Source organism: Ovis canadensis, chromosome 13, assembly GCF_042477335.2.
Source record: "Ovis canadensis isolate MfBH-ARS-UI-01 breed Bighorn chromosome 13, ARS-UI_OviCan_v2, whole genome shotgun sequence".
Taxonomy (NCBI): Eukaryota; Metazoa; Chordata; class Mammalia; order Artiodactyla; family Bovidae; genus Ovis; species Ovis canadensis.
The window spans coordinates 80,336,432-80,361,006 of NC_091257.1; the positions used below are offsets into that span (position 1 = coordinate 80,336,432).

At 41.5% G+C, this 24,575-nt stretch overlaps 3 protein-coding genes across 8 annotated transcripts in view; 1 reads left to right on the top strand and 2 right to left on the bottom strand.

Annotated features, from left to right (window-relative positions):
- PHF20 (PHD finger protein 20) overlaps positions 1-24,575 on the top strand; it is a 135,799-nt gene that overhangs the window by 9,456 nt on the left and 101,768 nt on the right. For all 6 annotated transcript variants that reach the window (XM_069548459.1, XM_069548453.1, XM_069548456.1 and 3 more), the window contains one exon: positions 12,702-12,816. Coding sequence is in view for 5 of the 6 variants with exons in the window: in XM_069548453.1 (XP_069404554.1) it covers positions 12,734-12,816 (83 nt within the window). In the remaining variant the exon portion in view is untranslated. The remainder of the gene's footprint in view (positions 1-12,701; positions 12,817-24,575) is intronic.
- On the bottom strand, positions 7,721-8,170 carry LOC138417706 (histone H3.3A-like). Its single transcript, XM_069548463.1, has one exon. The coding sequence runs from the start codon at positions 8,168-8,170 to the stop codon at positions 7,760-7,762; it is 411 nt and encodes a 136-aa protein (XP_069404564.1). The 3' UTR covers positions 7,721-7,759.
- Positions 14,968-15,319, bottom strand: LOC138417707 (ATP synthase membrane subunit K, mitochondrial). Its single transcript, XM_069548464.1, has one exon. It carries the CDS (start codon positions 15,238-15,240, stop codon positions 15,064-15,066), a length of 177 nt encoding a protein of 58 aa, XP_069404565.1. The 5' UTR covers positions 15,241-15,319; the 3' UTR covers positions 14,968-15,063.

The following is a 24,575-nucleotide window of genomic DNA, read 5'->3' on the forward strand; positions in this document are numbered from 1 at the left end:
ACTCCAGTACTCTCGCCTGGAAAATCCCATGGGCGGAGGAGCCTGGTGGGCTGCAGTCCATGGGGTCGCTAAGAGTCAGACACGACTGAGCGACTTCAATTTCACTTTTCACTTTCATGCATTGGAGAAGGCAGTGGCAACCCACTCCAGTGTTCTTGCCTGGAGAATCCCAGGGATGGCAGAGCCTGGTGGGCTGCCATCTATGGGGTCGCACAGAGTCGGACATGACTGAAGCGACTTCGCAGCAGCAGCAGCAGCAGCAGCAGCACTGATAAAGAGTAGCCACAGTTCGTTGACTAGTCAGATTACCTGGATTCATTCAATTCCTTGCCCCCAGTACTTGGTAGCTTTGTCATTTGGGCAGCTTACTTTTTGAACCTTCGTTTTTTCAACTCTAAAATGACAATAATAATAATTCTCATCACAGAACCATGAGGTAGATACTAAATGAGATGATGTATATATAAAGCACTTAAAATAGTGTCTCTCATAAAATAACCACTCAGAGGTCAGCTTATAAGACAGTATTGATTTGGATCCAGGGAGCATGTGGCTGGAGGTTTTGAGCTCCACTAAGAGTTGTTGCGTTTGTGTGTTCAGTCGTGTGAGACTCTCTGTGACCGTATGGACTGTAGCCTGCTAGGCTCCTCTGTCCATGGGATTTCCCAGGCAAGAATACTGGAGTGTGTTGCCATGGCCTCCTCCAGGGGATCTTTCTGACCCAGGCATTATAACTCACTTCTCTGCTTTGGCAGGCAAGTTCTTTACCACTAGCGCCACCTGGGAAGCCAGAGTTGTTGCAATAATTGGATTAGAGCCACTGGATAGTGGGAGAAACCTAGTAGGTGTGACAAAATGGTGACTGAGAGTGAGATGTGAAGGCAATGCCCATGTTCCTGGCTTGGCACATTGGCCAGTCTTGGGACCTCAAACTGTGATGGGGAGAAAAGGAGAAGGAACTTGTGAGGGTAAGATGATTAGCTCAGCGAGGTTGAGTAATGTGCCAAAGGTCAGTCATTCAGCAAATATGTTCTGGAGTTAAGCCTGGGCTCCTTTCCACTGTTTCTGGGAAGAGCCCCTCATTTAACCAGTTCATTCTCAGTAATTCAGAAGATGTAAGCTCAACCTGTGTTTGTTGTCTGTCTGAATTTTAATTGTGGTAGAAAAAGACTTCTAGAGAAAGCATTTCAAGTATCTGGGAAGAGGGTAAGGGAATTTTTTTTTAGCTTCTTTTCTTTCTTCCTCCTTCCTTTCCTCCCTTCTTCCCTTGTTTCCTTCTCTACCCTCTCAAGTAAAAGAGGCTAATCCAATTCTTTCAGTGTGATTTGGGCAAGCCTGAGGGAGTGGTAATGATTGGCTTTAGACTCTGTGTCATTGAGAAATTAATGATGGAGGGGCCATTGCTCCTACTTGAAACAACTTGTCAGTTCTCTAGGACTATGGATGTGCTCTTTAAAAAAAATATATATATATTTTTTGACTGTGCTGGGTCTTTGTTGCTGCTCATGGGCCTTCTTTATTTGCAGCAAGTGGGGCTACTCTCTAGTTATGCTACATGGGCTTCTGGTTGCAGTGGCTTCTCTCGTGGAGCCTGGGCTCTAGACCTTGAGGGCAGTAGTTGTGACACAAGGGCTTAGTTGCATGTGGGATCTTAATTCCCAGACCAGGGATCGAATCCGTGTCCCTTGCATTGGCAGGTGGATTCTTAACCCCTGGGCCGCCAGGGAAATCCCTAGATGTGCTCTTCTATGTTCGTTATATTGAATACTGTTTGTTAATGTTGCGTAATAACAGTGACCGTAATCCTTTGTGTATCTTTTTGCTAGTGCTACTACTACCACATAGCCATTTTATCACCAATATTGAATATTTGGTGTGTACTATCCTGAGCACTTGACATCCATTAGCTCGCTTAGCCTCACAACCCCAGGAGGTAGGGGTTATTAGTCCTCTCTTTATAGAAGGGCAAACAGGGAGGCTCAGTGATTTTTCTCATCTTCACTTAGCAGGCAATGGGTGGAGCCGGGATTGGTCAGAATCTGAGTCTGAAACCTGACTGCTCCCATCCCTAAGTACTGCCTGGCTTTCCTCCAAGACAGAACTTTGGAAGAGTCCCCTTGGAAGCTTCCTCCTGTGAGTTGTAGTTGTCCCTGGACCTGTGCTCTTCTGGGACGGTAGTCAGGCTGCAGGGTTGCAGCCAGCGTTTCCACCTCCTAGGCTCAGGGCTGTGGGGGATTGGGAGGGAAGCTCATTCCTGCTGAGACACCTTGCCTCTAGGACTTCCTCTCTGCCTAGAATTCTTTCCCCCCTATATCTGTACATAGCTGTCTCCTTGTCATTTAGATCTCTGCTCAGACCTCAGCTCCTCAGAGTTCTAACAGCCTTATCTAAAGGATCCTGCCACGTCAACTGGCTCACGTCGTTTCATTGGGTTTTCTGCTACAGAGCTTACCCTCCCAGAAATGATCTTACCTGCATATGTGTTGTCCTATTTTGCCTTCCCTGCTAGAGAACAGGGCCAGGGGTGTCCTGTCATCTTGCTGTCTATCTCGGGGCCCTGGCACAGAGCTGCTGCTGCTGTTGCTGCTAAGTTGCTTCAGTCGTGTCCGACTCTGTGCGACCCCATAGACGGCAGCCCACCAGGCGCCCCCATCCCTGGGATTCTCCAGGCAAGAGGACTGGAGTGGGTTGCCATTTCCTTCTCCAATGCATGAAAGTGAAAAGTGAAAGTGAAGTCACTCAGTCGTGTCCAACTCTTAGCGACCCCATGGACTGCAGCCCACCAGGCTCCTCCGTCCATTGGATTTTCCAGGCAAGAGTACTGGGGTCGGGTGCCGTTGCCTTCCCCGGCACAGAGCTGGCTTTCAGTAAATACTGAATGAAGGAGGCATATAGATTTAAGCTGGTCTTTCACTTGAAGTGTCCTTCACTTTGAAAGGGGGTTACATTAAGTTTATTTTTTTCTTGTTTTGTTTTTTATATATTTTTAAACTTTTTATTTTGTATTGGAGTGTAGCAGGTTCACAGTGTTGTGATAGTTTCAGGTAGTTGGCGGGGGAGGGGGTGGGGGGGAGCAGGAACCTCAGCCATACATATGTATGTATCCATTCTCCCGCAAACTCCCCTCCCATCCAGACTGCCACATAACATGAGCTGCGTTCCCTGTGCGGTACAGCAGGACCTTGTTGTTTATCCATTTTAAATACAGCAGTGGGTATATGTTGATCCCAAACTCCCAAACTATCCTTTCCCCCCATCCCTCACCCAGCAGCCATAAGTTCTTTCTCTTAGCCTGTGAATCTGTTTCTGTTTTATAAAGAAGTTCATTTGTATCATTTATGTTTAGATTCCACACATAAGGGATGTCATAGGACAGTTATCCTTCTTTGTCTGACTTAGTATGACAGTCTGTAGGTTCACCCATGTTCCTGCAAATGGCATTATTTCTTCTGTTTTTAATGGCTGGATAATGTTATATGCACTACATCATCTTTATCCCTTCCTCTGTCGATGGACATTTAGGTTGCTTCCATGTCCTGGCTATTGTAAACATTGCCCCACTGAACACTGGGGTGCGTGTGTCTTCAGACCATGCTCTTCTCCGGATGCACGCCCAAGAGTGGGATTGCAGGGTCATTTGGTAGGTCTGTTTTTAGTTTTTTAAGGAATCTCCATACTGCTCTCCCTAGTGGCTGAACCAGTTTACATTCCCACAAACAGTGTAGGAGGATTCCTTTCTCTCCACACCCTCTCCAGCATTTACTGTTTGTGGATTTTTTGATGATAGCCATTTCGGCTGGTGTGAGGTGTACATTAACTTTAAAAGGCACCATCATTCTTTAATGGAGATTGAATTGCAAGCCTAGTGTAAGCACTATTAGGTTATTGTAAAGCCCATTCTGTAGTTTCTGGAGGTTGCCAGTCTTTTCAGAGTTTATTTTCTCTTAATCCTGATGAGAGCCAACTCGTTGAAAGGTCTTGTTCCCTGCCCACCTATCACAAATTCATTGTTATTTTAAGTCTTTAGTCTCTTCTCTCTAGCACATTAGGGTTGCTGAGGGCAGGGCCTCCAGTTACCATGACTACAGTACTCTTAAACCTCTCCCAAAATAAAATCCAGAGTCCATGTCAATACATTAACTATAAATATATTATGAATTCAGAAAATTCTGCTGCTGTCTTTTGAACACCTACTTTGTGCTAGACATACAGAGGCTTTGCAGATCTTTTTTATTTTCTCCCCATACCACATGACATACGGGAGCTTAATTCCCTGACCAGAGATCTAACACATTTCCCCTGCTGTGGAAGAGCAGAGTCTTAACCACTGGGCCACCAGGGAAGTCCCAAGATACACATTCTTTTTTTAAAAATAATTACATTAATTAATTAATCTTTGGCTGTGCTGGGTCTTCGTTGCTGCAAGGACTTTTCTCTAGTTGTGAGCTGGGGCTAATGTCTGGTGGCAGTGTGCAGGTTTCTCATTACGATGGCTTCTCTTGTGGTGGAGCATGAGCTCCAGGGTGCGTGGGGTTCAGTAGGTGCCATTCCAGGACTCTAGAGCACAGGCTCAGTAGTTGTGCACGGGGTAGGTTGCTCTGAGGCATGTAGGCTCTTCCTGGACCAGGAATCAAACTCATGTTTCCTGCATTGGCAGGCAGATTCTTTACCACTAAGCCATCAGGGAAGCCCAAGAAGTACGTTCTTCAGTTCAGTTCAGTGGCTCAGTTGTGTCCGACTCATGGACTGCAGCACACCAGGCTTCCCTGTCCATCACCAACCCCCGGAGCCTGCTCAAACTCATGTCCATCGAGTTGGTGATGCCACCCAACAATCTCATCTTCCGTCATCCCCTTCTCCTCCCGCCTTCAGTCTTTCCCAGCATCCGGGTCTTTTCCAGTGAATCTTCTTCACATCAGGTGGCCAAAGTATTGGAGGTTCAACTTCAGCATCAGTCCTTCTAATGAATATTCAGGACTGATTTCCTTTAGGATGGACTGGTTTGATCTTCTTGCAGTTCAAGGGACTGTCAAGAGTCTTCTCCAACATCACAGTTCAAAAGCATTAATTCTTCAGCACTCAGATGTCTTTATGGTCCAACTCTCACATCCATACATGACTCCTGGAAAACCATAGCTTTGACTAGACGGACCTTTGTTGGCAAACTAACGTCTCTGCTTTGTAATATGCTGTCTAGGTTTATCATAGCTTTCCTTCCAAGGAGCGAACGTCTTTTAATTTCATGGCTGCCATCACCACCTGCAGTGATTTTGGAGCCCAAGAAAATGAAGTCTCTCACTGTTTCCATTGTTTCCCCATCTATTTGGCATGAAGTGATGGGACCAGATGCCATGATCTTAGTTTTCTGAATGTTGAGCTTCAAGCCAACTTTTTCACTCTCCTCTTTCATCAAGAGGCTCTTTAGTTCCTCTTCACTTTCTGCCATAAGGGTGTCATCTCCATATCTGAGGTTATTGATATTTCTCCCGGCAGTCTTGATTCTAGCTTGTGCTTCATCCAGCCTGGCATTTTGCATGATGTACTCTGCATAGAAGTTAAATAAACAGGTGATGGTATACAGCCTTGAGGTACTCCTTTCCCAATTCGGAACCAGTCTGTTGTTCCATATCCAGTTCTAACTGTTGCTTTTTGACTTGCATACAGATTTCTCAGGAGGCAGGTAATATGATCTGGTATTCCCACCTCTTGAATTTTCCACAGTTTGTTGTGATCTACACAGTCAAAGGCTTTGCTGTAGTCAATAAAGCAGAAGTAGATATTTTTCTGGAACTCTCTTGCTTTTGCTGTTTTCCAACGGATGTTGGCAATTTGATGTTTCCTCTGCCTTTTCTATAAATCTAGCATAAACATCTGGAAGTTCTTGGTTCACATACTGTTGAAGCCTAGCTTGGAGAATTTTGAGCATTACTTTGCTAGCATGTGAGATGAGTGCAATTGTGGGGTCGTTTGAGCATTCTTTGGCATTGCCCTTCTTTGGGATTGGAATGAAAACTGACCTTTTCCAGTCCTGTGGCCACTGCCGAGTTTTCCAAATTTGCTGGCATATGGAGTGTAGCACTTTTACAGCATCATCTTTTAGAATTTGAAATAGCTCAACTGGAATTCCATCACCTCCACTACTTTTGTTCATAGTGATGCTTCCTAAGGCCCACCTGACTTCGGACTCCAGGATGTCTGGCTCTAGGTGAGTGATCACACCATTGTGGTTATCTGGGTCATTAAGGTCTTTTTTGTGTAGCTCTTTGGTGTATTCTTGCCACCTCTTAATATCTTCTGCTTCTGTTAGGTCCATACCATTTCTGTCCTTTATTGTGCCCATGTTTGCATGAAATGTTCCCTTGGTATCTCTAATCTTCTTAAAGATATCTCTAGTCTTTCCCATTCTGTTGTTTTCCTCTATTTCTTTGCCTTGATTGCTGAGGAAGGCTTTCTTATCTCTCCTTGCTATTCTTTGGAACTCTGCATTCAGATGCTTAAATCTTTCCTTTTCTCCTTTGCCTTTCACTTCTCTTCTTTTCTCAGCTATTTGTAAGGCCTCCTTAGACAACCGTTTTGCCTTTTTGCACTTCTTTTTCTTGGGGATGGTCTTGATCACTGCCTCCTATGCAGTGTCACGAACCTCTGTCCATAGTTCTTCAGGCACTCTGTCTATCAGATCTAATCCCTTGAATCTATTTGTCACTTCTGCTGTATAATCATAAGTGATTTGATTTAGGTCATACCTGAATGGTCTAGTGGTCTTTCCTACTTTCTTCAATTTAATTCTGAATTTTGCAAAAAGGAGTTCATGATCTGACCCGCAATCAACTCCTTGTCTTGTTTTTGCTGACTGTATAGTTTCTCCATCTTTGGCTGCAAAAAATATAATCAATTTGATTTCCATATTGCCCATCTGGTGATGTCCATGTGTAGAGTCATCTCTTGTGTTGTTGGAAGAGGGTGTTATGACCTATGCGTTCTCTTGGCAAAACTCTGTTAGCACTTGCCCTGCTTCATTTTGTACTCCAAGGCCAAATTTGCCTGTTACTCCAGGTATCTTTTGACTTCCTACTTTTGCATTCCAATCCCCTATATTGAAAATGACGTTCTTGAAGGTCTTGTAGGTCTTCATAGGACTGTTCAGCTTCTTTGGCGTTAGTAGTTGGGGCATGGATTTGGATTACTGTGATATTGAATGGTTTGCCTTGGAAACAAACAGGGATCATTCTGTCTTTTCTTTTTATAGTTTAATGTATTTTAATAGCAAACTTATAGGAACAGCACAGAAGACAGACAACATTAAAAACATGTGCTTGCATGTAGGACAACTCAGTTAGAAAAGTATAGTGAATGGATGGAATCTACTGCATGATAAAAATGCTACAAACACCATTTAGTTGCAGTCAATAAGAAATTTACTTGTTTTAAAAAAAATCCAAATGCTGGCATTGTCCAGAAAAATTTAACAGGTTTATTTGTAATTGTTATAAAGTTGAACTGCTGAAACTTGTTCACTGAAACATTTTAACTTTTGTTAATGCTTATGTCCCCACATTTATATTAAAAATTCACACACAAATGAAAATGGAAAAACTGCCAATACATGATTTCTGACCCCTATTTTCCGCTTGCAATCATATACTTAGGTACCTTTTGACCCCATGGAAAAAAAATATCTAACGTTCGGAACTACCAATAGCAGGAAGAAGATTTTTTTTTTTTAAATAAAGAATGAAATGTTTCCCATCATAGTGGATTCTTAAGCACGTTCTCCACGTATGCAGCGTGCTAGCTGGATGTCTTTTGGCATAATTGTTAAACGTTTGGCATGGATAGCACACAAGTTGGTGTCTTCAAAAAGGCCAACCAGATAGGCCTCACTTGCCTCCTGCAAAGCACCAATAGCTGCACTCTGGAAGCGCAGATCTGTTTTGAAGTCCTGAGCAATTTCCCGCACCAGACGCTGGAAGGGAAGTTTGCGAATCAGAAGTTCAGTGGACTCATGATAACGTCTAATTTCACGGAGTGCCACAGTACCAGGGCTGTAATGATGCGGTTTCTTCACCCCTCCAGTAGAGGGCGCACTCTTGAGAGCTGCTTTTGTAGCGAGTTGCTCCCTCGGTGCTTTACCACCGGTGGATTTGCGGGCAGTCTGCTTTTTGCGAGCCATGGTATAGAGACCTCCTTACTACCCCCCTTCTCCTTTGGCTGGAGCTTGGCGAGCTAGAGGTGGCGCTGGCATTGGAGAGCGACGGCGGCGCAGCGGCGGCTGCGAACACAATTCCATTCTGTCATTTTTGAGACTGCACCCAAATACTGTGTTTCAGACTCTTGTTGACTTTGAGGGCCACTCCATTTCTTCTAAGGGATTCTTACCCACAGTAGTAGATATTCTTAAGGTTAGAAAATTCAAACAATAAAGAAGTTTAAAAATGAGAAGTTAAATTTTCTTGCTCTATTCCTTTCATTAAGGTAACTACTGAACAGTTATTTTGTTCCTTCTTAGAGGGAAGAAACGTGCATAGAATATGCATATAATAGATCTGTCTGTATATATGTTTATTTGTATTAAAGGGGTAATACTATATACCTCCCTCTACACCATGCTTTTTTTACTTGACAGTGTATTTTGCAAATGGCTCCATATCAGCATCTACAGCTTACCATTTTACCTTTTAATAGCTGTACCACATTCTGTTGTATAGATGGCCATAATTCATTTAAATGGGCCTCTTTTGATGGTCATTTTAATTGCAGAAATTTATTGTTCATCCTCACAAGTAATTTGGCAGACTTTGGGGGATGTGTCTGTAGGATGTTGCTTGCTATGGGTCTGTTCGGTTGTGGGTATTTGCATATTTGTAGATAGTGCCAAGTTGTCTCTAGATAAGATTTTCCAATTTATGCTTCTACCAACAGAGTATAAGCATTTTTCCTCATCCCTGACAGCACTGGGTATTTTATGTTGAAATTATTAGCCTGAAGAGTGAAAAGTTGTTACTTTGATTTGCATTTCCTTTAGTTTAGGATGATGTTATATGGATAAGGATAATACAATCATATGGTTATTAGATCTTTGTATTATTCCTGCCTCCCTTTCCCACAAGCCTCTCCCTTCCCTACCTGGAAATCTGCCAGTTCTTGCATTTTGCTCGTTTTTAAGTGAGTTGTTTGGCTCTTTTGTTCTTGGTTTATATGCACTCCTTGTTAGTAAAGTAAGTTAGCCCTTTGGTCATATGTGTTGAAGTTATTTTCTCTTAAGTTTGTTGTTTGTGAAAGTGCCCTTTAAACTATATTACACAGTATACATTTAAAGCTTTCATTATCATTGACACAAGGGCATTGACTGCAACTGCTGTATTTAAGGAAATAAACTAGGCTCTCTTGTCTCCTGTGGAGCAGTGAGCACACATTGTAGGGTAATTTGGTTTTTTATTTTATTTTTAATTAAAAAATTTTTTTTGACCTTGCTGCATGGCAACTTAGTTCCCCCTAGGGATTAAGCCCATGACCCCTAACCACTGGACCACCAGGGAATTCCCTGTAGGGAAATTCGAATGTAAAGGAGTAGTTTGAAGTCCTGCCAGGGTCTTTAAAATGGAATCATATATGGGTACAGATTGCATCAGATTTTTTTTCTCATAGTTTTCCTGGGTGTCTTTATTGAACATATTTCCTCTTCCTATTTTGGAACTAGAACTTTTTGGAAGAAAAAAATCTAAGGCCCTGAAGAATGCATAAGTTAAAAGCTACAGAATCTTAGCCCTCTTGTAGCTTGAGAAAAATGTGTGTTTAAATGTAAGAAGTAAAAACTTATATAATCTTCTTAATTCCTACTTCTGTCTTGAACTATTTTTTATTCTTTGGTAGATGTTGTCAAGTTAAATTGAGACTTTGAGATGGTCATCCCTCCCTTTGCCCTTTGTTAGAGCTCCTTCATCTCTTCTCAGTGTGTGTGTTTGTCTTCCTGGGTGGACAGGAGCTGGGACTGAGTTGGATTTCTGAGTCCTGATTTCCAGCACAGTGCCTTTCTGATAGTGCTCACTAATGATTATTTGAATAAATTAATGTGAAATTTAAAAACAAACTCTGCCATCCCAGAGGAGTGGAGGGATTTGGGCATGGGACATAAAAGTCAGATAGTCCTTAGTCTTGTTCTGACTGATATCAGAGTGGAGCTTCAAATAAATGGGTCAGAGTTACAATGAAACCTGTTTCAGTTCATGATAAGGAAGACCTTCAACAATCCCACCTCAAGAGGAATTAGTTTTCTTGAGCCATTAAGAATAATTTGCTCATTTTCATTCATTGCCTTGTTCCCACACTCCTGTATTTTAATGGAAGGGCTCCTTAGGGAAGCTGTGTGATAAAAGAATTAATTCAGAAATCAAGCAGATCTGCGCTTTTGTTCTGGGGCTGGTCACTTAGCACCAGAACCTTAGCCCAGTTACTTTAAACCAAATTTCTTCTTATGTGATAGTAGGATTATAATTAGCTGCTAACTATATAGTCCTTACACCATTCCTTAAATGGATTATCTCATTTAGTCTTCACACCCACTGCCTGGAGATAGGTACCTGGTATCACCATCCCCATTTTAGGGAGAGGAAACAAATTCTGATCTTAAGTAATTCACCCAAATTCATTCTGATAATAAGGGGTAGGGTTGAGGATTAAAGGCCAATAATTTAATCCTATTACATTAATGCCATCTCTAAAAGGGAACTGTCTCCCTGCATGAAGTCTAATACATACTAGCTGCTCTGGTGAGTTCTCAGTGCCACTCTTTCTTCTTGTGTGCCATCATCTTTTCATATAATGTGAGAGGCAAAACTGTCAATCTGAATATTACTTGGTGTGCATGAAGTCAAAAAGATAATTTGAGGTGCTTTTTCAGGCACGTCAAAATGAAGACTTTTTACTTAACGTTAGGTTTGATATCTCATTTTCCTGGAGAGTGAAGTATAGCTAGTCAGACCTCTGACTTGCCCTTTCCTAGGGTCCATATCATCCAAATTCTCTTGTTTGACATAGCTTTTCAGTTGAAACTGTCAACTGTTCCTGTCTTACTCTGGTATTTGCTTTATGTGTTCCCTGATATCAGCCCTTTGGAACGAGTTGTTTAATATAATGGATAGCTCATCCTGTACATCTTTTTTTCCTCATGGGAAATTTCCATTGTGAAAAATTGTAAATTTAGGAAACTGTTTAAGAGGGAGAGATCACTTACAACCTGTTTTTTTTCTTGCAGTTGTTTTTTTTTTAATGCACATGAGTTTTACTGTGAGTGCAGGGGGATATAATTTTACACCCTGCTTTTTAATGTAATATATTGCAAGAAAATGTGATGGTATGTACACATTAGATATGAGGACCCACTTCTGTGATTACTCCTCGTCCATCTATTACAAAGATTGCCCTTGTGATATGAGGCAGCTATTGCCCTGAGGAGTGCTCTGGCATTGCTTAGGCAGTGTAGGCTGTTGGGATCCAAAGTTCAGTGGGAGACAATTTACTGGGGGTTGGCCTTGCTATGGAGGTGGCCTGCTCAAGTGCCCCAAGAGCTCAGAGTGGCTATATCTCCAGCAAAACCACCACTAGCCCCTAAAGATCAATTTTACTCATATGGACAATGATCACCAATCCCAGTTTGTCAGAATTTACTGAAGAAGAAAATAGAAGAAAGAATGAATACATAGACATTTCTTGTCCAGCCTTCCAAAAGTAAAGGACCAGAAATCAGAGTTCAGCTTTTGTTTCCTTCCTTTGTAGCCCTTAAAATTCATAGCAGTTGCAGTTTGCAGTTAAGTCCTTTGTTTTACTGGCTACATTTCCAGCCACCCCCACCCCCACCCCCAGTAGACTGGAGGCTTCAGTTCAGTTCAGTTCAGTTCAGTCGGTCAGTCGTGTCTGACTCTTTGCGACCCCATGAATTGCATCACGCCAGGCCTCCCTGTCCATCACCAACTCCCGGAGTTCACTCACACTCATGTCCATCGAGTCGGTGATGCCATCCAGCCATCTCATCCTCTGTCGTCCGCTTCTCCTCCTGCCCCCAATCCCTCCCAGCATCAGTCTTTTCCAGTGAGGAGGCCAGGAATTGTGTCTCTTTTGGTCTTGAGGACTGTTTTTCTGTAGTCTCTCAGCAGATGTTTGTTATCATTTGTCTTCAGCAAATGATTAAATTTACTTCTGAGTGACTGTTTTTCTTTGATGTTCTGAGGAGTCCCCCTTACAGGTGAATCCTTGGTAAGCAGTATTGGGGGCTTCTCAGGTGGCGCTAGAGGTAAAGAACCTGCCTGCCAATGCAGAAGACGTAAGAGACACAGGTTCCATCCCTGGGGCAGGAAGATCCCTTGGAGGAGGGCATAGCAACCTACTCCAGTATTCTTGCCTGTATAGTCTCGTGGACACAGGAGCCTGGGGGTTACAGTCCGTGGGGTTGCCAAGAGTTGGACATGACTGGAGCAACTGAGCACTCCTTCCAGTTCCAGAGATACAAGCTGCTGTGTGATAGAGGAGGAGCCAGTGGAGGGCACACCTGGCCTAGGATGAGGGCAGGAGTAGAGCAGGGTGCTGACGCGGGTTCCTGGAGCTCTGTGTTTTGAATAATGCCTGTTTGTCTTTTATGTGTAGTGAGTGATACTCTACTCTGGGCAGACTTTGCCTAAGTTTCATAAATATTTAATTGGCTTTTTCAGGAGAATAAAAGCAGCCCCGTTGATGACTGAAAATGACAAAGCATCCACCTAACAGACGAGGAATCAGCTTTGAAGTGGGAGCCCAGTTGGAAGCCCGGGACCGATTAAAAAACTGGTACTTTTACATTTTTCTGTTAATTAAATCCCTTCAGTAAAGGACATGTGCCAGCACTGATAAAGAGGGGTAGCCTAGGCTTTTCTGTAGTGTGTTCCTGCTCCCTGACTCTTAAGTCTAGAGCTGTGGTAATATCTTTCTCTTTGGTGCTGGGATTCCTATGTTGAGGGAACTGTCTAGTTATATGTGTTTCCCTTTTCTGCCTGTTCATCTGGAGGAGTTACGGGAAGAAGAAGCAGGAAGTGGCTACAGGGAAGGGAAGAGTTATTAGTGGCAACTTATTCTTGGCTGCTTGTCTGAAAGATCAGAGATGGAAGAATGAAGAAAAGGGGGGTAGATCAGAGCAGTTTGTGTGTTGCAAACAACCCCTCCTGTTTTCTGGGTGTGTTGTTGTACGGTTGAAACTTAGTCATCACATCATAGGGATGATTAGGTTCAGAAACTGAGAGGTTGTAGTCCCGACTTTGTCATTGACTCATGACCTCTGGTTGGTAATTAGCCACTCTGAGCATCAGCTTCATCTGTAAATGTGGGTATTAGTAATACCGACCTCAACAAGAGTTTTTCTGAGAATCGAATAACAGGATGTGTGGGGAAAGACCTTGTAAACTGTAAAGTGGTGGTTGTTGTTGAGGATATCCTAGAGTTTAGTCTTTTGTTTATGCTTAAAGTGAAAGTGAGGATTTCAAAATTCAGACCTTTCTGTGAGTTTTCATAAGGAAGACTGTAGTGCTTTTGAGTGTCAAAACAGACAGGCTGACCAGCCCCTGGTGTTTAGAAGGAGAAGGTGGGAAGAGAAGCAGGGGAAATGGGATAAAATATGTCTCTGCTGCCTTTTGGGGCTGGGAGATTCGATATAAGAATTAGACCCTTTGAACACCTGCTTGTTTCTGTAGTTATTTCCCTTTTTTGGTTTCCCTCAGTAATTTTTAAGGCAGCTTAATCAAGAGAAAGAATTCTTTTTAGATTTGGAGAAAAAATTAAAATATTGAAAATGTTCAAAAGTACAGCTAACCATAAAATAATCTGTGTACTTGTCACTCAGAATTACTGAATTTTAACACTTTTGTTTTATTTATATTTTAAAAAATAAAGGACATGAAATGTTCCTGGTGTAATGGTAGTATCTTTTATGCCCTTTCCAATTCAATTCCACTCTTGCCTTCCTTAGAGGCAGCCAGCATCCTGTAGTTAGTGCTGTCCTTCCCATGATTTACATTTTTAGTGTATGTATCCATAAATAATCTAGTTAGCATCACTTTGGGTGTTTTTAAAAAATTCATGTAAGTGTTCTCATATTGTTTGTTTCTTTTCTGTATTTCGTGTTTTTGTGATTTACCTGTATTGGCATAGATATTTGTCCTCATTTCTGTATAGAGTTCCACTGCATGAATTTTGTTAATTTAGTCTTGTACTGATGGACATTTAGATTCTAGTTCTTCCCTTTATACACAGTGCTACCCTGAACATTTCTATAATATCTCTTTGTGCACATGTGCATGGATATTTCTTGGGTAATGGCTTTCAAACTTTTTGACCATAATCTAGTATAAGAAATATTTTAAAGAAAGACAGTGTAGTACTTGCCGTATACACAATATAAATTTAAAAGAAGCAAAACTTTTGTGAGACAGTCCTTAACCTAAATACATGCAATATACTCTTGTTTCCTAATATACACACAAAACTGCTGGTTGTGAACCATTAATTTATTGTACAATCTACTGATTTTACAATGTACTGCAGTCAGTCTGAGAAGCCCTACTCCAGTGAATTTGTTAAGTAACATGATAAACACATTTTCAGTTTTACTGGAAATTGCACAGAGTTTTAACCATGGGATCACCAGGGAAGCCCCGAGTTTCAGCTTTTCATTATGAAGAGATTTTAAACATAATCAAAAGTTCAGAAAATAGTGCAGTGACCACTCTGCCTCCCACCTGTATTCACCAGTTGTTAATATATGTACCCAGCGTACTTTATATACTTATTGTAATGTAACTAAGTGTACAATTAGCAATAATTTCATAATGTCTAACATCCAGAACCTATTCAGATTTATGTCTCTTTAGTTACTTTTATTCCATGATAATCCTTCTCCCCTCCCCTACTCTTTGCCTTTCATGGCATTATTATTTTTTTTTCCAGGTTCATAATTTATTGTACAAATTGAGTATCACATGATGAGTTGACATTAGCTTCTTCAGGCATCGGAACTTAACAGATAATGTACAGTTCAGAATCTGTTTATGTTGCTTTCACAGCTGGAGTTTTTTTAGACCTTAACTTGAAGTATAAGACTATCAAAGCAATACTTCCATATGTGGCCAGCACACAATTCATTCTCCCTGTGAGAGTGTAAGAGTTGAAATATTTTTTGATACCAGTGAAATGGAACTGGGCATCAGCTTCTGGACCTGCCATGATTTCAATCTTTCAAGGGGTTCAAACTCCACGGCCTGTGTCCTTCACCATACGCTGCTGCCCCTCGCTCCCGCCGGAAGACACCCTCATGGCATTATTTTTAAGCAACATTTATGTTGTAGAATATTCCACTTTCTGAGTTGGTCACATTGTTTTCTCACAGCGAGTTTAACTTGTTTCTTGTATTCTCTATTTCCTGTAAACTAGACGTTAGGTTTAGGCTTCAGGTTAAACATTGTGTTGCAGAATGGTCGACTGATAGTGCTGTGTGCTTCCTGTCGCCTCCCATCAGGGGACGCATAAAGCTGTGTCATCCCACTCTCTGTTCCAGTCTATCACTTGGATAAAGTAATGTCTGCCGTTTCCCACCATCTTAAAAGTGTATTTTTCCCTGTCAGAGAACTAAGTAATTTGTGGGGGTACCTTGGAATATGTCTTAAGTGTTTCCCTATACCATTTACCTAATGATTTTTAGCATCCATTGATAATCCTTACTTCAATCAATTATTATACCAGAAGTGGAAGAATAGTGATTTTTTTCACCTCTCTCATGCAGTGTTTTATTGTTACAGCTGATGTTTTTTTGTAAGAAGAGCATTTTTTTTCTTTATCCCTTTTTAAAGATCACTAAGGACTGAGATTATTCAGCGTGCTGTTGTAGTCGGTTACATTCATTATTTTCTTTTGTGCTAAAATGTTCCCAAACTTGGTCAGTGACAGACTGTTTAAATGAGCTTCTTTGATCTTTTGATACACTCCTGTTAGTCGTTGAGTATTCCTTTTCTGGCATTACTGGAAGCCCCAGATTTATTTCACCTGTCCTGCTCCCAAGACCTGTCCATTTCTCCAAGGAGACCTGGTTTCTTTTAGTTAGAAGTGGTACTTAGAACTTAAGTTCTAAGTTGGGCACTGGGTTTGTTTATTGCTGCTAAAATGTCATTGCTTTTAAGACTTTTTTTAGTGGTTGGAGCTAAGAAATAGTTGTTTTGAAACATTATGAGTTCATTTTTATTTTTTGGCCACATCACGTGGCATGCAGAATCTTGGTTCCCAGACCAGTCAAACCCATGCCCCCTGCATTGGGAGCATAGAGTCTTAACCACTGGACCACCAGGGAAGTCCCTGTGAGTTCATCTTTATATTTCTAATTTAAATGGAACATTTTGTAATTTTTACAATTTTGCCTTTCTTTTTTATTAAAAGTCTTTGTTTCTAATCACACTAATATATTAACCCATTTGCTTTATTCTGTGTTACACACAAAATAGTTTAAAGTTACAATACTTGTATTAAAATCTGAGTGAAATTTAAGATTTTCCTGACATTTAAAAAAATTATGGGGACTTCCCTGGTGGTCCATTGGTTAAGATTCTGAGCTCCCAATGCAGAGGGCCCAGGTTCTTTCCCTGGTCAGGGAATTAGATCCCATATGCCACAACCAAGAGCTCTCATGTTACAACTAAGACCTGGCATGGCCAAATAAATAAGTATATTAAAAAAATTATGTACCCTTCCCCCCAGGATAAATTATATTTAATTTGTTACAAATTAAATAGGACTCTAAATTAAATAATGTGAGTTCCTTCTCAATACTCTTACAGTATAATTTTATTTTTACATTGAAATTTTTTGTGTGCATACAGTAAAATTTCCCTTTTTTTGGTGTATATGCCAATGAGTTTTAACTCATGTATGGATTCTTATAAGCATCAGAACTAATAGGAAACAGAGTACTTCAAAGACTTCTCTCTGCTACACCTTTGCCAGTCTGTACTTATTTGATTTGATTATTTTGTTTACTGTCTTCCTCACTAGAATGCCAACTCAGTAAGGAATAGGGTGTTAGGACTGGTTTCCGAGAAACAGTGCAGTTGATTTATTTGGAAACTGTAAGTGGGAGAAATGGGGAGTGAGGTGAAGAGACTGAGAGAGCTATGGACTATCTTGTGAGTCTGATCCCTGGAAAGGAGAAAGGAAGATGATAGGAAGTCCTAGAATGCCGTGCAGTAGTGCTCAGAAGGTTTTGACAACGGAGACGGTGAGTCCTCAAGTCAAAGGTGCTGTCAAAAGAGTCTTGTCTCCATATATCCCTGCTCACTCAGCCATTGGCTGGGGACAGCCCCAGAGAAGTGTGGCGATGGAGCAGAGGTGGTGACGAGGGTCAAGCTGCTATAGCTGGGGTCAGTTATTAGCACTTGCTGAGGATGTGAAGCGTGTATTTTCAAGGCAGCCACAGGTGGGCTATCTGTTCTGTTCTCATATGTTTCCATTGCCTCAAAATTGAACCTGGCATATAATAGATGCTCAATAAAATTTGTGAACTGAGCTCCAGATGATTTTAGGAGAATATTTTCCTAGGTTGTTTAGATTGCTTACATCTTAAATTTGAGAGAAAAAATGTTTTAATTGTAGCATAGTTTGTTCACAATAGTGATTCAGTTTTTTCTGAATTATATTCTGTTATAGGTTGTGACAAGATATAAAAATTCTTTGTACTAAACAGTAAATCCTGTGGCTTATCTATCTTATGTACAGTAGTTTGTTTCTTTTAATCCCACACACCTAGTTTGTCCCCTCCCTTCTCTTTGGTAACCGTAAGTTTTCTATGTTTGTGAGTCTGTTTCTATTTCGTTTATAGATTCATTTATATTGTTTTTTATATTCCACATATAGTGTGTAGTATTTGTCTTTCTCTGTTTTACTTTACTAAACATGATCTTCTCTAGGTCCATCTGTATCACTGCAAATGTCATATTTCATTCTTTTTAATGGCTAAGTAATATTCCATTATATATGTTTATACCACACCTTCTTAAGCCAATTGTTGATGGGCATTTTTGTTGTTTGCATGTCTTGGCTATTGTCTTAATAAATAGTACTGGTGTGAACATTGAGGTGTATGTATCTTTTTGAATTAAAGTTTTTGTTTTTTCTGAATATTTTTCCAATCCCACCCTGGAATGGGATTATTGGATCATATGGTAGCTCTCTTTTTAGAGTTTTGAGAAGCCTCTATACTGTTTTCCATAGTGGCTATACTAATTTGCATTTCCACCGTGTATGAGGATTCCCTTGAGAAAATGTTTTTTAGTGTTATAGAATTAGATAGCAACTAGGAAAAGGACTGACTGCCAGGCTCTCTATATGCAGTGTCTCCATTAAGATTTCTCAACAAGCTATGAGGTTCTTTATTGTTTCAATTTTATAAATGAGGGAAGAAACTGAGGCTCACAGAGGCAAAAGTCCTCTGTCCCAAATTTCAGAGCTGGTGAGTGGTAGACCTGGGATTTGAAACCCTGTTGATCTGACTCCAAAGCTTGGCCATATCTCCCAGGTGATTCCTTTCTCTGGTGATATTTTTTCTGTGTGTGTTCTTCCCTACTTCCTAGATTGGCTACTAGTTGCAAAAAAAGAAAAAAAGAAATAGCGGGGGGGATGAGAAGAGTTACTTTCAAAACACGTGACAGAAGTGTAATGGAGACAGAAATGTGACTTTGAGTGGTCTTTCTGGATTAATGCTTTTATAAAAGGTCTGTATTGATTAATTTTGTCTGTATTGATTAATTTTGTCTGTATTGCTTAAACAGAACCCTGTTTAAGGGTTCACCTTTGTAAACTCACCTTTTCTTACCTTTGTTAACTGCACATTTTCTATTTCTGTTAAACTAGTAACAGTAACAATGACAGCGAATGTTTATCAGAGATTTTCTGTGTATCAGGTATGATGCCATTTACTTTACATGGGCCATCTCATTTACTACCCCATAGCAAGTCCATTGGGAACTGAAGCTCAGAGAAAGAATGACTTACCCAGGGTTAGAAGTAATCACTGCTGAAACTGAGACCTCCTGATCCAGTTTTGTTTGATGACAGTGTTTTGTGTACCTTTCCAGAATTTATTTATAAAACACTCAACCCAGCTTTTCTTAAATTACAAGATCCCTCCAAAATCATGGAATTAGGATTTTTTTCCCCTTTTTTGCGGGGGCGGGGGGGGGGGTGGGCTATGCTGTACAGTTAGTGGAATCTTAGTTCCCTGACCAGGGATTGAACTTGGGCCCTTTGTCATTGAAAGTGCAGAGTCCTAACCACTGAACTGCCAGGTAATTCCCTCAGAAATAGGATTTCTGTTTTCTCAGTGAAAGTGAAAGTTGCTCAGTTGTGTCTGACTCTTTGTGACCCCATGGACTATCCAGTCCATGGAATTCTCCAGGCCAGAATACTGGAGTGGATGGCCTTTCCCTTCTCCAGGAGATCTTCCCAGTCTAGGGATCGAACCCAGGTCTCCCACATTGCAGGTAAATTCTTTACCAACTGAGCCACAAGGGAAGCCCAAGAATACTGGAGTGGGTAGCTTATCCCTTCTCCAGCAGATCTTCCTGACCCAGGAATCCAACTGGGGTCTCCTGCATTGCAGGCAGATTCTTTACCAACTGAGCTATCAGGGAAGCCTGTTTTCTCAGAGACAGGCATTTGTAAAATATAGATTTAGATTTTCCAGGGAGATCATTAGTTCTCAAAGCAGTTTATCTCACCAAACAGACTATAGACTATTGATAAGAATCTGCCTTCTAATTTTAGACCTACCACTGTGGGGTGAACTTCCCACATATCCATCTTCTGCTCTGTAGATGGAGTAATTCTGCCTGCCCTCTCACTTCCGCCGTTGCATCGATGCGCTGACTGTCTAATGGATGAGAGGCTGCAGTTTCCTAGTAATGATACTTGGTGGATGGAATGGAAACTGCTTTTTCTGATGCCTTCTGCCTTCTTCCTGTCATCTGGTGGGAGCGCACCATCTGTCCTGAACAGTAGGCTTGGCCTTCCCTGTTCTTGCTCTGAACACAGTGAAAAAAGCTCCTCTGTCTGTTGCTTTCCTGACTCTTTGGCATGTTTCCACCACCTTGTTTCCATTTAAGTTGATCATGGCCTCCTTCCATTTCTTGTACAAAGGATTTCAGAATCTGAGTTACATAATGTCCTTAACTCTCTTTCTTTTCTATTTCTTTTTCATTAGGATTATTTGCACTGATCAAGTCTGGGTTCCTGGTTCATTCATTCCTCTTCACTTCTTGTGCCATCTTTTTTAAAAAAAAGTTACCTCAGTTCTGAGCTTTCCACATACGTGTATTGAGGCATTATACTAGGCACTATGGAATAAAGAGAAATCATTCCCTTCAGCTAGTAGGGCCCTCAAGAAGTTTAAGGCCAGTGAAGTATTTGGCTTTGGCTGTAGCATTGCTGGCCAAGGATTGTTAATTGTGTCCTGTCATCTGATATCTTTGCTAATATTTCATATTTAATGAGTGATTTGCTCTGTTAGGCACAAGTCTAAACCCTAACCCTAGTTCTATACCCCATTTAATCCTCACAATACAATGAAGTGTATAATTTTATTATTACCATTTTATACATGAGGAAACAGAGGCACGGCAATTGAGAAAGTTGCCCAAAGTTGCACAACTGATAAGTAATGGATTTGGGATATGAATCCAGATAGTCTGGCTTCTGAGCTTGGCAAGGTGTGGCTTTTATTCCCCATTCGGTGTCCTGTACCTAGGATACAGAGTCAAGTTCCTGAAATTAATTATATTATGGGGTGACATTTACTCTGTACAGAGTTCATGTACAAATCCCTGGGAGACAACAATTAATTTTGTGTGTAGGAATTTTAGAAGAGTTCCAAAAGACGACTGATGCCAAATCATTTATACAGTGCTAGATGCTGGAGAAGAGTGGTGATTAGGCCAGACATAGACCCTGATCTTCAGGAAGTGACCTTCCAGTGGAGGTAGATAGATCATAAATAAAGAGATCGATTCCATGAAGACTAGGTGGTGATAGATGAAGAGGAATAAGTATTGGTAAGTGGACAGAGAGTGACGTGGTATGTCTATGATGGGAGCTTTTCAGTGTAGAGAATGCTCAGGGAATGTCTGTCTGACGAGGAAGCATTTGAGCAGAAATCTGAAGAGAGTGAGGGATATCCAGGGGAAGAGGGTTCCAGGTGGAGGCAGCCAAGCCACGGCATACTGGGCACGTTCAGACAGTCGATGGAGAATCGAGAGAAGGGGGCCAGAGGTAGAAGATGAGCCCCCAGCTCTCAGCAGGGGCTGGATGGGCCAGAGGTGGGGTTTTGGACTTGATTGTAAATGTAATAGGAAGTCATTGAAAGATTTTAAACAGTAAAGTGACATTATTTGATTTTGGTTATTAAAAGTGGCTGTGGTTATTGTGTGTAATATGCCTGTAGTAGTAGGCAGGCATGGGGAGAAATAGGGAGAACCCTAGGAGTCTTTTGTAGCAGTCGAATTTAAGGTGATAGTTGCTTGAACTAAAAAGGTGGAGATGATGAGAAGGGATCAGAGTCTGGGCATTTTTCAAAGGTATAGCCAATAGATTTGCTGATGATGTTTTGAGAGACAGAGGAGAATCAAGGAGGACTCCAAGAACTTTTGATCAAAGTACTGATAGAATATTTGCTGAAATGGGGAAAACCAGCTGTTTGATTTTAGACATTTAAAATATGGGATTCCTTTTTCATCACCAAGTGGAGACGTTGAGCAGATGGTTGAATAAAAGTCAAGCATCTAGATGTGAGCCCTGGGTTAGAGGTAGAAATCTGAGAGTTGGCAGTGAGTATAGGGGATTAAATTTTTTTTTACATTTCAGAACAGTTTTAGGTTCATAGCAAAACTGAGCAGAAAGTATAGAGAGTCCCTGTCTCTTGCCCTTACACCTACAGTCTTCCCCACTGTCAACATCTGCACCAGGGTGCTATATTTGTTAAAGTTGAAAAATCTTTTTTTTCATTACATGGATTTGCTTAGTTTCTTTTCTTCCTAAAATTTATTTATTTATTTAGGCTAAAATGGGGTCTTTGTTGCTGAGCTGGCTTTTTCTAGTTGCAGTGCTCAGGCTTCTCCCTGGGGTGGCTTTTCTTGTGGCGGGTAGGCTCTAGGGCTCAGGCTTTGGTAATTGCAGCACATGGGCTCAGTAGCTGTGGCTTCCGGCTTCTAGAGCACAGTCTCAGTAGTTGTGGTGCATGGACTCAGTTGCTCCTCAACATGTGGAATCTTCCCAGACCAGAGTTCCAACCTGTGTCCCCTCCATCGGCAGACGGATTCTTAACCACTAGACTATCAGGGATGCCCCTTAACTGTGTATTCTGATGAACATTTATTAATGTATATACATGTGTAACTACCCAGATTAAGACAGAGACATTCTGGGCTCTTTAGAAGACTGTTTTTCCCATATCCAGTCACAGAGTCCCCTCACTCCTAGAGGAACTACTTTCTGTGGGTGTGCATTTAAAGCGAGACCCATCAGCATGTGTGTATTCTCTAGCATAATCAGCTGCCTGGGTGCAGGGTGGAAAATGTGGAGAATCCGATGGACCTGCATGCGTGTGTGCTAACTCTCTGTTCGTGTCCAACTCTTTGCGGCCATAGGGACTGTAGCCCACCAGGCTTCTCTGTCCATGGGATTCTCCAGGCAAGAATACCGGAGTGGGTTGTCCCACAGTTGGGGTTTATCCAGGCAGGTGTGACGGAGGACAAGAGGGGCCAGGGAGTTCAGGGTATCTACAAGGAAGTGAGATTAAAGGATAAGATTTCCAGAATGACAGTGAAGTGTGAGAGCAGGCAGAAAGGACAATGTGAGCAGAAGTATTTAGGGTTCACAGAACATGGTATGTTCTCAGAGTCTAGAGAGGAACAGATCAGGAGTGGTGGGAGTTTGGGCAAGATTTTAAGCAGGAGAGAGACATGGTCTAGTCCCTTGGAGGAACAGAAAAGTGGTGGTGTTTATTCAGTCACCAAACATTTATTGAGTGTCTCTATATCTGGCCCTTTGCCAGGACTGACAGAAGAGTGTAGGAGTTACTTAGGCATACTGGTGTAGTATAGGCATATACTGGAGAAGCTGGCTTAAAACTCAACATTGAGAAAACTAAGATCATGACATCCAGTCCCGTCATTTCATAGGTGGGGAAAAATGGAAACAGTGACAGACTTTATTTTCTTGGGCTTCAAAAAACAAGCAGTCGGTGACTGCAGCCATGAAATTAAAAGACATGTGCTCCTTGGAAGGAAAGCTATGACATACCTAGACAGCATATTAAAAAGCAGAGACATGACTTAGCCGACAAAGATCCATCTAGTCAAAATTATGGTTTCTCTATTAGTCATGTATGGATGTGAGAGTTGGACCATGAAGAAAGCTGAGTGCCAAAGATTGATGCTTTCGAACTGTGGTGCTGAGATGTCTCTTGAGAGTCCCTTGAACAGCAAGGAGATCAAACCAGTCAATCCTAAAGGAAACCCACCCTGAATATTCATTCATTGAAAGGACTGATGCTGAAGGTGAAGCTCCAATACTTTGGCCACCTGATGGAAAGAGCTGACTCATTGGGTAAGACTCTGATGCTGGGTCAAATTGAGGGCAGGAGAAGGAGGCGACAGAGGATGAAATGGTTGGATGGCATCATCAACAAATGGATATGAATTTGAGCAAACTCCGGGAGATGGTGAAGCACAGGGAAGCCTGGTATGCTGTGGTCTAGGGGTTGCAAAGAGTCAGACACAACTTAGTGACTGAAAAACAGCAACAAGAGCTGACTGTTCAATTGTGGGAAAGGATCAGCACAGAGAGGAGAGATGAATTCAAGACATTTTCAGAGTTAGATGTTGAAGAATGTTAGATTTTCAGATGTTGAAGAATGAAAGTGGGGAAGGGATAGGGAAAGAGAGAAGACATCCAAAATAGTACAATTTTTCTGTAGTTTAATAGTCAGCTCTTTGTTTTACCCTGAATATGATTTCCATCCCCGTCTCCTCTCCACAAAGGCTGGAGATGGCTTAGAATGTTACTTTTGTGCGTAAGAGTCATTTGCTTCTGGTATGTGCCCTGAGCCAGGAATAGAGTAGCATACTCTGATTCTTGAAGTAAATGATTGTTGTATGTTTGCAGAAAGGCTGTATATACAGGGAAGAATCTGGAAGCAGCCTGACAACCGCTGGGGCAAAGTTCAGGCAAATTATCAGCTACCACCAGGTAGGCCATTAGGTAGGTAACACAAAAGGCACCTCTGTGGACCTATGTTAGTACAAGGATATTTGTATGTGAAGTCAAATTAAGAGCAGAAGTCTCTTCACTAGGTTTAGTGAGGTGATCTGGACAGTGATCTCTGTTACACCTCCACCTAGTCACTCTCTTTGAGCTTCCATTCCCACACATGTAAGAAAGGTGCAGTGATCCTAACAATTCCATAAGTCCTCATGCTGTCTATGGGGTTGCACAGAGTCGGACACGACTGAAGCGACTTAGCAGCA

Coding starts and splice junctions, on each gene's coding strand:
- LOC138417706 (XM_069548463.1), bottom strand. CDS start 8,170: ATGGCTCGCAAAAAGCAGACTGCCCGCAAATCCACCGGTGGTAAAGCA.
- LOC138417707 (XM_069548464.1), bottom strand. CDS start 15,240: ATGGCAGGTCCAGAAGCTGATGCCCAGTTCCATTTCACTGGTATCAAA.